The sequence below is a fragment of the Manacus vitellinus genome, unplaced genomic scaffold (assembly GCF_001715985.3).
Source record: "Manacus vitellinus isolate BGI_N305 unplaced genomic scaffold, ASM171598v3 scaffold_3_pilon, whole genome shotgun sequence".
Classification (NCBI taxonomy): domain Eukaryota; kingdom Metazoa; phylum Chordata; class Aves; order Passeriformes; family Pipridae; genus Manacus; species Manacus vitellinus.
Window position 1 is genome coordinate 1,751,105 of NW_021940535.1, and position 13,726 is coordinate 1,764,830.

Here is a 13,726-nt window from a genome sequence, read left to right on the forward strand (position 1 = left end):
CATCAGAATGTTGGTGACTGTATTTTATTTCACTACAGCCATATAGACTGAGACCATTTTATTTTATGACTTACTGAATAGCACTTTGGCACCGTAGTCTGAGGCACTTAACACTGGCAGGCTTTGACTGTTTCCTACTCCTTCACTGAAAGTGATTAAGATCCTTCAAAGCCAAAGGCTGTTTAGACAAACAAAAAAATAGGTCCATAGCAAATGACTATGGATGCAGAAACGCATTAACACTGACAGGGCATATCTCTTCCTCAGCACAGAGTCAAGATATGGCTAACATGTAATTTCTGCTTGACATTAGCATTATAATTTCCAAGTAGTTCTTGTTTAAGTCTTTTCCCAAAGGCACTAGAACCACACAACCACAACTTAAATAACCTCATGAATGAACATGTGAGGGCTGGCTTCACAAGCACACATTTTCATTTACAAGATTTCACAGGACACCAGAACTGGTATTCATAACTGAACATTTCTCATCTTTCTAAGACTCATTTTTATAAGTAAAATCAGGTGTTGTAGTATCATAATGTTCTTTACTGACATCAGTCAGCTGAAATCAATGGAACCCATCACTTAAGGGCTGTAACAGCTCTCCTTCAAGATAGAGATAAAGTGAATGCAGCTGATACATAATCTGCACAAAATGGCAGAATTAGTAATGCCCCTACTGTGTTGAAGATCCACATCGAAAATGCTATTGTTAGAAGATGGGAGGTGGAGGGGAGGAGAATGGGAGCTTAAGGTTAGTTGAGGAGCTGAAAATAATGAGTACTGAGGTGGTCACTGAGGTAGAGAAGAGGTGTAATAGAGAAACAAAATAATGTGTTTAAAGGAGCTTTCCGACAGTATGTCTTAAAATTAACCACATAGGAGCCAGCTTAATTATCTTACTTTTCTAGATTGGGCTACAGAGAGATGGGGAGAGGAATGGACTCCTGAAGCACTGGCCACAGAACTAGAAACCAAACTGCAACTTACCCGAGTTTGCTCTAGCACATTGCCATCAGAAGTAAGAAGGAAACCTTCAGTGAAAGAAAGAGTTGGGGAAAGGGACTAGAAAATCACAATAGGTAAGACTGTAAAAAGACATGGAAAGAGCATGAAGTAAGTACGAAATGATATAAAGTATGAAAAATGGGAGCAATAAGAAAGGAAGGATACGGAAAGCAGAAAATACATAAAAAGATTAAATAATCATATAGACAACACTAAGATTAGAAAAATATTTTTACCTTTTTTTTGTTATTTTCATAACAGAAAAGAGAAATGAATTTATATCTGCTCTGAGCTATTTTAAAACTATTTTGGCTTGGAGGTGATTGTTAGGCTTAAGTATTCTGACTGAATATATATCAGGATATGGATTATATAACATGCAGACTAAAAAAAGAAACAGCACTCAGTGGCACATACTGATTTCAGTAAAATAGTATGTGGGAAGGGCACATTTTTCAGGAAAGGCAATACCACAAAGGAGCTCAATCCCAATAAATGCCAGTTAAAGATGTTACACAAGTGCCATGCAGACAGGTATTCCACATGAAGTAATTTTACATCATTCTATATTGAAGCTAATTAAACTATGAAGACTTGTTGTAAATACACATTCTATTATACATTTTAATGTTTTTATATTTAAGACACTTGGTAATTCATTAATCATGTTCTTCAAATGTTTTTGTCTATTTTAATATCTTATGAACCAACTCTGCTGTAACCTTCAGTTCTCAGATTTCCAGATTCCTATTCTACTACTAGAATGATATAATTTCTTCTAGTTCTGTTGAATGACCAGATGAATGACTGCAAACTCATCATTACTCTTGGATTCCTTGTTATTCAAGTCACTTCAGTGCACTTTCTTTATAGGCACAGTGCACTTTGGTGTGGGTTACCTTTTCAAACTGGTAAGAAAGCTGTAAGTGTTAAGCACCATGACTAGCTCAGATGGAATACTAAGAATGTCATTTGGACAGCTAATAGCGCTAAGGAAATGCAAGTATCTTATTACCCAACAGCCTATTACAGTTGTCCCACTATGGGTACTTTTTAGGGAGTATGCATTTGTTTGCAAGTGTAGAGGTACACGTGTGACAGGTTTGCAGGCAGCCACAGATAATGTGAAGCTCCTAGGAAGCTGATACATTAAGATGTCCTTGCATTGAGCAAGAGTAGCAGGAACAACTGCCCACACAATCTTTGTCTGTGTGTTGATTTGTAGCCTTCAGAATCTGTACTGTATTGCATATTTACTTATCTGTGAACATCACAAAAATATTCCCTGGGTTGTATGTGCTGAAAAAGCATAGAGAAAGAAAGACTATGTCTACTTTGTAGAGCTTAACCTCTAAATGTAAAAGGCAGATGAAAGTTGAGATAGGAAATGGAGGAACTGGCAGAGCAGATTAGTGACACTGTCAGAGTATGCTGTGGTTTAACACAGCAATTAAGCACCTTGCAGCTGCTCACTTGCACCCCTGCAGCAGGATGGGAGGAAGAACTGGAAGGGTAAAAGTGATAAAGCTCAAGGGTTGAGATAAAGACAGTTCAACGGGGAAAGCAAGAGCTGTGTACACGAGCAAAGAGAAACGAGGAATTAATTCACAGCTTTCCATGGTCAGGCAGGTATTCGGCAACCTGCAGAACAGCAAAGCTCCACCACATGCAACAGTTACTTGGGAAGAGAAACACCATCACTCCAAAAGTCCCCACTCTTCCGCCTTCTTCTCCCACCTTTTACTGCTGAACATGACACCAGATGGTCTGGGTCATATGGGATATCCCTTTGATCAGTCAGAGTCAGCTCTCTCAGCTGTGTCCCCTCCCAGCTTCTTGTGCACCCCCAAGTCTCCTCACTGCTGAGGCAGCGTGAGAAGCAGAAAAGGCCTTGAGGCTGTGGCAAGCATTGCTCAGCAACAACTAAAACATCCCTGTGGGTTATCAACACTGTTTTCAGCACAAATCCCAAACATAGCCCCATACTAGCTACTATGAAGAAAATCAACTCCACCCCTGACAAAACCAGAACAGAGTAAAACTGAGATTACTTGAATCCCAGTCCAGTAGTCTGTCACCTAAGACCTGAAGCTGTACTGCCTAACAGCAGGCACCAAAATAAGCTTTGTCACATCAGATTCTCCTGCTAGTTTTCAGAGCGAAATAGGCACACTCAGAGGGAGATTTGACCCCTCCAGTATGTGCACAACCCTCTCAAGGCAGCCATCACTGATCTCTGTTGTGTAAAGTGGGAGCTATCTCCCAAGTCTGCCCTTGGGCATACCAGTTGGGCATACCTCAAGAGTAGTATGTCCTTAAAACCTGACCAGCCCTTACACAAAAACACAGTTACAAACTTGAGAAGTATGAGTATGTTGATAATTAGCCAAGCAATAGTTTAGCATATTCTTCACTCATTGTTACTTATGTTTTCTCACAACTGCTACAAACTGAAGGCAGGTAAAAGCTTCTAGTTCTTTCCTTTTTGAGTGTGTGTGTGTGTGTGTTGTGTGTGTGATTCTCCTCAGAATATATGTGGATTTTGGCTGGGTGATTTCTTTTCATCCATCCTGCTACTTAGAAACTCCATTAAATCACAAATACATTTCATGCATCCTTATGTATTGGTAGTAAAATGTTGTCTAATAAATTCTAATACAGTTGTGCCACCAGCATAAAAGAGAAGAAATTAACCATAATACCAGGAAATCCTACCTTCCTGTATTGATTTCAGTTCAGCAATACTTCACAACACAAAGGCCCACACACCCACAAGACTCAGCACATGCCAGGGTAATTGATTTGGGCTCAAATATGAGGGTGCCCTCAAAAACCAGTAAATGGTTTTGTTCTTTTTCTCTTTTGTCCCTTAGAAGTCTCTCCCACTCTGGAAGATTTATTGAGCTCTTAAAGGAAGAATGGATGATTTATGCATGATAAGGTGGTTTTCCAAAGAATGTGGTTCATTCATTCATGTCAACAGAAATCTAAGATAAAATTACAGTGTTAAATTATGCATACTTTAGATATACATTGTGTGCTATGAAATGTGTGTTAAAGTAAAGGGAACAAGTATTTTTTGTTCTGTGGGAACGGAAGTTGCACATCAATGTTTTTCCCAAAGATTTGGACATGTTTTGTCTGATATATCCACTGTATCTTTAGCTTTTTAAAATAAGTGGAATTCTTGTATCAGTTGATTTCTTAGCTTTATTATAGTACATAATGCAAATACTACTAGCACACAATTAATTACATCTCTGCCTAATTACACTTTGTAATTTTTCCCTGCAAGTATTTTACATGCAGAGCTGTACTGGCACACATGCTAATACATAACAAAAGACAACCATTACCTACATCCTTAGAGCCACATTGCAAATGTCTACAGTACTGCCCGTAGGGTTTTAGGTACCCATGGTAGCATTTAAACACCAGAGAGCAGGGAGCAATTCAAACCTGTTGCTGCCTTGGGCTGTGAACCCCTAAGTTCTTACGCAGTCAGAAGAGTGAAATAGCTACACCTACTCTCCTCTGACAGGTTGCACTCTCACACTGATGAACCAGAGCCACACCCTAAAACATCACAGGTGCTGCAGAGATGCTCCCACTGTGGTGACTTGTTAGCAATTGAATAGGAATTCTTAATGTAATGCATTTTCATGGAAATACTTATGTTAGTTTTGAGTTAAAGAGCTCATTTTTTCCACTTTGGTTAGGCAAGGTGCCAGAGGACGCTTCCAAGCAAAAGATGAAGGGTATACTATAAACTCGTTTTAATTGCATTATCATACGCACCTTAGGTCGCAAAATAAAAATTCAAAATAAAATTACATTTGTTGTCTTCAGATAGCTCTACAGGGAGATCAAAAGGACAAAGGCCACATCCATTAACAAGTAGCATGGTGCAAAATGGGGAGTGAAGTCCCTCCCACTGTAAGTGAAGAGCAGGCTTGAGACCACTTGATGAAACTGAATAGCCACAAGTCCATGGGGCCTGATGAGATGCTTCCCAGGGGCCTGAGGGAACTGGCTGATGTTGTTGCGAAGCCACTCTCCACCATATATGAAAAATCCTGGCAGTCAGGTGAAGTCCTCAGTGACTGAAAAGAGGGAAACATTGCTCAATCGGAGACCCTCATCCCTGTGGCTGGGAAGACTCTGGAGCAGATCCTCATGCAAGCAATGTTAAGCAGGTATGAGACAAAGAGTTGATCCAAGACAGCCAGCACAGCTTCATTAAGGGCAAATTGTTCCTGATCAATCTGGTGGCCTTCTATGATAGAGTGACTACAGTGGTTGACAAGGGATGATTGTCATTTATCCAGACCTCTGTAAGGCCTTTGACCTGGTCCCACATGACATCATTATCTCCAAATTGGAGAGACATGGATTTGATTGATGGACTATTTGGTGGATAAGGAATTGGCTGGATGGATGCAGACAGAGAATTGTGGCTCTGTGTCCAGGTGGAGGCCAGTGAAGAGTGGTGTTCCTCAAGGCTCTGTCTTGGGACTGGTGCTCTTTAATTTATCAGCGACGCAGAAAATGGGATCAAGTGCACCCTCAGCAAGTTTGCAGATGACATGAAGCTGAGCAGTGCATTTGGCACAACAGATGGAAAGATGCCATCTAGGGGGACAAGCTTAAGAAGTGGGCCCATAGGAACCTCATGAAGTTCAAGAAGTACAAGTGCAAGGTGCTGCACCTGGGCTGGGGCAATCCTAGATATGAGTCCAGACTGGGAGAACAACCCATTGAGAGCAGCCCTGTGGAGAAGGACTTGGGGGTTTTCAAGGATGAAAAGCTGGACATGAGCCAACAGTGTGTGCTCGCCCAGAAGACCAATGGTATCTAGGGCTGCATCAAAAGAGGATTGGCCAGCAGGTCGAGGGAGGTGATTGTCGCTCTCTGCTCTTCCCTCGTGACACCCCACCTGGAGTGCTGTGTCCAGGTCTGGGTTCCTCAGCACAGGAAGGACATTCATTGCCTGTAGAAACGAGTCCAAAGGAGGGCAACCAAGATGATTAGAGGGATGAAGCACTTCTCTTATGAGGAAAGGCTGAGAGATTTGGGGTTGTTCAGTATGGAGAAGCAAAAGTTCTGGGGAGATCTCATTGCAGCCTTCCACTACTTTAAGGGGGCTTATAAAAGAGAGAGCGATGTTTTACATAGTGAGATAGTGATAGGACAAGGGGGAAATGGTTATAAACTAAGAAAGGAAATTTAGATTAGCTCTTACAAGAAATTCTTTATTGTGAGGGTGGTGAGGCATAGGAACAAGTGGCTCAGAGATGACGTGGATGCCCCATCCCTGGAGGTGTTCAAGGCCTGGTTGGATGGGGCCCTGAACAACATGTTCTAATGGGTGGCGTAATTGCCCATGGCAAGGGTGTTGGAACTAGATGATCCTTAAGGTCCCTTCCAACTATTCTATGCATAGGGGCATTTCCAGAGTGAAAGAGGTGCTAGCAATGCCCTGGTAAACCACACCGTGTCTTACAGGGCGAAGGCTGTTTTGGACTAGCTCTAGTATTGAAGGAACAAGGAAGTACTGAATGGCTGCACACATCAGCATTAATGAGACCTTAACTATAAATCACCCACTCTTCCAATGGAAGGGTTCTGGAATATGTAGTAAGAACTAATACAGTATAGAGATACTCAAAGGGCTGCAGAAGTTGGGCCAGGATTTCTTGAGGACTCCTGAATCATCGTGTGTACAAGATCATGCAAAGACTCTTCCAATCTTTTCATGGTCTCATGAAAAGTCTATTCATAGCTGGCATGCAAACTTTTCCCTGTCACGAAATACCAAAAACATTTTGTGTCTTCTTTTGACTGTTTAGTTGACTCAATGTTACCAGCTTTCCTTTCCTTCTGTCCTTTTTTCCCTCTCTCCATTTAACAGAATCCAACATTTCTTTAAGTAAATGATTGTATTTGGTATTTTTATCAGAATGATTTGCACCTGGAATTTGCAAAAATTAGCTTATACTGAAATGTGAGGCCAATGAAACTAAATCCTAGAGGGATATGTACTAAACACTGACTAAATATCCAAGATATCAAAAATTGCAGAAAACAGAGCACAGAGAAAAACAATGAAGATTTTAAAGTGCACCTGCTTTGCAAACAGAGTGCAATGGCTGCATGAGGTGAACACTGAGATCAAAGTTTTCCATCTGAGGTGATAAAATCTGGAATTTCCAGACTTGGAAACTACCTTCAGTCCAGTAATTATGTGGAAGAAGGGAGCCTTCAAAATAATTTGTATTGTCTGTGAATATTGCAGTTACAGCCTGAAAGCCAAAGACTCAAAATGAGCCAATTTCGATATTATGCTTAGGTTCCATTACATCACTTACATCATGAGTTTAAATCATGATGTAAAGCTCCCATTTATGTCCATGATTTAGCAGTTACAGATACAGTTATTAAGGCATCATTGCTATTATTTCAATTATTGTAATTAACATGGATTATCTCCTTTTTCTGGCATGTATAAAATCCTCCATGCATTGAGTGGTCCATGACTATTAAAAAAAAACAAAACCAAAAAACCCCCAAACCTCTAAGAGTCGCAGTGCTTCCTGTTCCCTTCTGCCAGTGATCCTTAAACTCAGCTTATTTAATGTTTCCTCAGCTTATACTTGTCCCTGGAGGAAAGCCCCACTAAAAATAATTGTTTATAAATCTAGTGACAGATGTGAGGAATTTATCTCCTTACCACGGCAGGACACGCCTCGCCTATTCTCCAGATCGAGGATTAGCTGACAGGCAGGAGGGACAGACATCGGGCTACGATGTTTTCTCACTGCCTCCCTCCAGGGTTTCGGCCGAGACAAAGGAGGAAGTGAAAGGAAGCAGTGAAAGAAAGCAGGTGCTGTGGGACGAGCGGGACACGGCCCCGCACCGGGATGACTCCCCCGGGGCAGGAGCGGGCAGGGGGCGCGCGCCGGAGAGCGGGGGCCCCTCCCGTCCCCCCCCGCCCGTCACCCGCCGCGGCCGCATCACACCACGGCACCCCCCCGCAGCTCGGCGCGCGCCCCTGGCCCCGTAAGCAGCCCCCTCCTTCCGGACCAGCACCGGGTCCTCCGCACGCGCCCCGCTACCCCGGGCCGCCCGCACCCCCTCGCCTCAGGCCTCCGCCAGCACTGCGCGCTGCGCGCCCCGGCGCCTGACACCGCCTCCCCGGCGGGCGAGGCCGGGCGGGCGCCACGCCCCGTGACAACGCTCCAGCCCTGCGGGCCGGCGCGGCGACCCCCAGCCCGGCTCCGCCCGCCCCACCAGGGCCCGCCCGCCGGCCCCGGGCCGCTGCGCGCTCCTGGCCGGTGGCGCGCGGGGGCGGCCCGCCAGGCTCATCTCGCGCGCCCTGCCCTCCCTGCGCGCTCCTCCGGCTGGCAGCGAGCTGCGACGCGCCGCCCCGCAGGTAGCCGGGCCGAGCGAAGCAGGCCGGCCGAGCCGAGCCGGGGGCGCGCGGCCAGCCGGGCGGGTGGGGAGCGCGGGATCCCGCACGGAAACCGCGCCGGGGCGCTACGGTGGGTTAGGGAGCTTCCCGTGCGGCGGGGGCTTCCGGGGGCCTCCTTGCCCGCCGCTTCTGCGCCGCCGAGGTACGTGTCGAGGCGCGGCCGCCGCGCGTCCCCGTGCGGTGCTGCGGCCTGCGGCCCCGCCCGGGCATATGGACAGGCGGGTGGGCCCGCCGCCGGTCCCTGAAGGCTTACGGTCGCCGAACCTTGGCGACCTCCGCTGGGCGGGGAGACGGCGGCCCTGCCGCCTGTTGCGGGGCGGTGCGGTCCCGGGCTGCGGCGGCGCCGGCCCGTACCTTGGAGGGCGGGGGCGTAGCGCCCACCCGAACAAAGGGGCGCGCCCCGAGGCTGGCGGAGGGGCTGCGGTGCTCATCCCCCGGCCGGGCTACGCCGAGCGATGACGGGTCCTGCCCTGGCCGGGTGCCGCAGACCCTGGTGTGTGTGAGTGTGTGTGCGCTGCGGTGCTAGGGTGAGTAAGAGCAGGGTTTCTGCAACGTGTAATTGCTGCTCGCTTTCGTGTGCTGCGCTTTTCTGTAGTTACCGGTGACTATAGCTTGTGGTTGCCTGCTACAAAAGGGAGAAGTACGAAGTGTGACTACTTAGTTCCCTAATTAAAAGAGCCTTTCGATGCTCACCTGTTTCGTTAGGTAAGCAATTTGGTGTTCGCTTTTGGGTTTCTTTTAAATAGAAGCTAATAGCTTCAGCTCCTTCGCCTTAATTGACTCTGAAATGAAATTGTAAAGTGGGCCATACATATCGGGAGAGTAACCTGGAGAGCAACTTTTGTGTACGATCCGTGTGTTTATTTTGTAGCATCACAGAACTGTTCTAGCAGAAAGACTGCCGAAGTGTTTATTTTCTGACGCCTAATGTTTTGTTTTAAGCTTGCATTCCAGTTCTCATTGGAAAGAGAATTGCATTCTGCTCTGCAAATCATTACACTTGCACGAGTGGAAGAATACGTACCTCTGCTGGCATTTTAGTGTCTGGCAATAGGTTATGGAGAGATCTGCGCATAAAGATATCAGTCATTCTTTTCCACTGGAAGTTAAATTGAAAAGAGAGGAACTCCTGGGAGAGGGGCTGCATTGACTGGGAGACGAGACTGGTATTCTGTTAGTTTTCAGGATAATTAGCAGTGATTATAACTGGATTCTTAATAATTAATCATCTTCTTTTCAGCTGACTCACTAATTTCTTAGCATACACCTCAATATTTAAATCCTGAGAAATTGCAAACATTCTTAGTAGAACGAAGAACAACTGTTTGATACATTATCTCTGATGCAGATTATATCCTGCAGTCTGTGCTTGTGAGACAGCTTGTCAAACATTTTTTTGTGGAAGCCTCCAAATGGTAGAAATTTTAGGACTTGCCAGTGCTAGTCATGTTTACCGTTTTTTCTTTTCTGTATAAATAGGAAAATATGTTGCACAAATAGGAAAATACTGTTGCACAAAAAGATCAAAAAAAGCCTTCAGTCCACTGCATGGACTCGTCTGTGAGGTTAAATAAGCTGTGATGCTGAACAGTGAATGTACTCCTTTACTATTGTAAATTCCTTGATCTCAGTCTTCACTTTGTAGTGTTCTTCTGAATTTAGGAAGGGAAAGATTATAAACATTTTAAAGTGAAGTATTTTAAGTTGCATGTACTTTGACCATGTTGAAATAATACTGTCTTTATTTTTTTAGACCTTAAGGAGAGGATCTTTAGCCATGAAAGTGAAAACTGGAATGTCTCCTAGCTGTGCATTTGTTGTAATCTCTGTCACCTGTGGCTGTGTGCTCTTTGGATAAATAATTCATAGAAATAGTAGGCTACTGGGGAGGAAGGATAGGAGTGGAGAATTGGGGCAGGGAGAGGTGTGGCTGTGAGGATAAGGCAGTACTGGGTGAAGGCAATGAAGGAGGAAGACAAGACTCTTAAATAAGTGTGGTTGGAGACCTTGCAGTGGTCCATGTGTCTTCTGTAGTCAGACTGACTTACACCTTCTGTAAGAACAGTTGTGTTCTTAACCTCAGTTAAGTCATGCACTGACAACCCATATTTACTTTTTCTACGGGTCTACCATGAAACAGAGGCGTTATGTCTCAGATGAGCTTTTACTCCTGTTACATTTCAAGTGTATGTGACTTGAAAGAAAATAATTGCTGAGGCAAAGGATGTTGCTGTCTTAGAAACTGATGTATGGCAGTCTCCGATACCAAAGGATAATGTAGGTACAGTGCATTATTGTGTAAAAAGTTGTTTAGGAACTGCATTTAGCTAATTGACAACATCATGATTTTTGCTGCAGTTTTACAATTGAAGAAGAAATAATTATATGAGAAAAATCTTTTAACTTTGTGATTGGATTTGTTTGCTTTGCCACCCTAGCAAGTGCTGTAGGATATAGTGGGAATCAGTGGCTGATCACATGTGTTCTAGACAGGGAACTCCCCACCCCCTTGAGAGTGCTTACAGGCAACTTCTGGTAAACTTCTAATGGCTCTAACCTATTGAAATTACTTTGGCCCTAAATCGAAATCTATTTTATGTGAAGAAGGTAGTTCAGTAGGCTAGTGACAGCATTCTTGTGAACATATTGTAGCCTGTCAACATCACACATGCAGTTATGGGGCAAGTGTTTTTAGCCTCCTTTCTACCTTGTGAAGAATTGATGTGAGGAACCAAGCAAATAGAATAGTTGGTATTACTGTATGTCCACTAAATGTTCTGCAAAATGCTTTAAATTTTTTGAATTACTAAGTAGGGAAGAAATGATTGTATGTTGTTAGTCTACTACAGTACTTAAAATCAGCTCTCAGAGTGGTTCTAGAATGTTATTGTTAGGTCTTACTGACTGCAGAATCTGAAATTGTTTATAGTCCTTGTGGATATAAAGAAATTAGAGCCACTTTAACAAATAGACACTATATAGACACTATAACAAATGTGCCTTGCAGATAGTCCAGGGTGTTATTAAATCCTGTTTGCCTCCTACTCCTGTTTTCTTGACTGTTACGAATCAGAGTGAGCACCTAAAAAGGACTTATCTGTGGTTACAGCTGCTTGTTGAATCTCTTTGGTAGATGTGGATCCCACAGCCATCAGGTTAGGCTTATACTCTTGAGCCTTAGGAGCTTTTCTTAGGAGCTGAAAAAAAATCTGAAATTCCTACAGAAAAAACAGTGTTGGATTTAGAGGCAGGAACAAGTTGTAAAGAAACGTCTTATAGACTAAGTAACACTGCCTTAGAATAACCTGATGAGAAAATTCATTGCCTTTGCCTGGAGGGTGGCTTAGTATTTACTACTAGTGTTTTGTTTAGGATTAGGTTTGTCTCTATCAAAATTCCCATCACCTTTGGGACAATAGGTTGGTAATACTGAAGTGTCCAGGCTGTGCATAGATGGGGGAAAAATGACGAAAAGTGCATTAAAGAGGTTAGACAACACAGAGAGAAGATGTAATGAGAAAGACAGCTACTACAGAGAATTCAAAGTAAGCTATGCTGTAATCAGTTTATAATGCTAATATGGAGAGGAGCCAAGAATGCAGAGAAGGTAGAACAAACAGGAGATGTAAAGTTGGTTGCATAGTAACTCTGTAATCCTTACTGGAATTGATAATAGTGGAATTGATGCTTATTTTGTGATATTGGCTCCTTAGTTCAAGTAATTACAATGTACACTGAATTCCTACCAATACAGTTCATTTAATGCATTGTATTTTTCTCTATAACAGTAAGTTTACTACATCATTTGATGCAAGAATGTGGGAATGTCAGGTGCAGTGGCCCACAAGGTTTCATTAGAAGTTGGCATGTAAATACACTGTATGACCAAACAAGTATTTCTGCAAATTATGGAAAATGCGATGTATGAAGGAGCTTTGCACTTGTGCTTAGTAGAGAGATAGCAGAGATCAGCCATGCATCCAAGCCTTGTTACCTGTTTCAGTTTACTCTCTCAAATGCTAACCTAATATCCTTCTGTGCTACTGTTAAACTTGATCTTTAACTCCGATCCTTGTCTCCAGGAGTCTGAGAATGCTCTATGTGTAACACCCATATACAGGCAGTCAGAAATGTTTCTGGCAACATTAGAGTGCAGTTAGCATGGAAGTCTTACAAAAATGAAACTTCTGTAAAGAACGTAGAAAGGTAGCTATGTGTGTTCTAGTCCTTCTCTTTGCTAGTACTCCCATTCAGACAGTGCAGAGTAAAGCTAGCCTGTCATATCAAGACTGAAGCAGTGTAGTCCTGTTGGTACAGCTGTGCTGTCTCCTGTAAAGGTTTTTAATATGGAAGTAGTTAATTCCAGCAACACTTTCCCCAGTGGGATTTGTTTCAGACCTCAAAATAAAAGAAATTATACAGACAGGAAAACAGTGGTAATGTGACAAACTTCTGCAGGCATGCTGTGTCAGTCCCAAAACCCACTCTTGATGGGTGAGGTCACACCATGAAAAATGTTTGAGTAGATGGACCCAAAGGCCCTACTCAAAGCAAAGCTGGTAGCAGCTGATCCCTAACCATCTCTTGCTGTTACCCGTAGAGATCAAAGTAAGCAAAATTAGTGAATTCAAGTGGTTATTATGTGGAAGAGCTATTTTAGGATGACACCACTAGATTGTAAAGTTCTTGCACACTTAAACACCTAAATTAATTCCACCTATGTAGTAACATGCAAATAAGCTTCATTCCGATCCTCAGAACACTTGTATTTTAAGAAATAACACTGCACGCTCTTAACTGATTTCTGCAAGATCAAAATTTGTATTTAATATCCAAATTTAGAATTCATTGCAATGCTTCAGTTATTGGTTCAGGTACAACTTATTGAATTCTCTGACTTTTTATGAGTTTACATTTTTGAAGTTGTCACTTATTTGAAAATGAGTATGAAATTTGTTTTTCATTGATATAGTTCACATAGTGAAGTCGGTCATGCAGCACAGGTCTTTGTGAGTATGATTTGTTAAAGCATCTTTCCCCACTGCTCCAGATTGTGCTGATTCAGGCATGATGGCTTTGAGATTCCAGTTCATTCATATGCACTGGACGTAAGGTGTATAATAAAAGAGGAAAACTTAACCTAGAAAGAAAACCTTGCACTCATGACTCCCGTCTATATAGTCAGTCCAGTGTTCTCATTCAGAATTTAAGGAGCAGATGCATTAAGCTGAGTATCATAAACTA

General features: G+C 43.3%; 2 protein-coding genes across 11 annotated transcripts in view; one reads left to right on the forward strand and one right to left on the reverse strand.

The window, feature by feature from the left end:
• Positions 1 to 1,087, forward strand: part of YAE1 (YAE1 maturation factor of ABCE1) — a 25,905-nt gene extending 24,818 nt beyond the window's left edge. Inside the window, exon 5 of the mRNA XM_029961978.1 lies at positions 915 to 1,087. Coding sequence (XP_029817838.1) covers positions 915 to 1,072 — 158 coding nt within the window. The 3' untranslated portion in view covers positions 1,073 to 1,087. The remainder of the gene's footprint in view (positions 1 to 914) is intronic.
• LOC108640204 (mediator of RNA polymerase II transcription subunit 1-like) overlaps positions 1 to 7,987 on the reverse strand; it is a 27,614-nt gene extending 19,627 nt beyond the window's left edge. For 4 of the 10 annotated variants that reach the window (XM_018075413.2, XM_018075411.2, XM_018075408.2 and 1 more), the window contains exon 1: positions 7,742 to 7,986. In XM_018075413.2, coding sequence (XP_017930902.1) covers positions 7,742 to 7,808 — 67 coding nt within the window. In that variant the 5' untranslated portion in view covers positions 7,809 to 7,986. Of the gene's footprint in view, positions 1 to 6,614; positions 6,896 to 7,741 lie in introns of those variants that run through there. The other 6 variants (XM_018075417.2, XM_018075414.2, XM_018075415.2 and 3 more) reach the window with 4 other exon arrangements.
• Between the last annotated feature and the right edge of the window lie 5,739 nt (positions 7,988 to 13,726).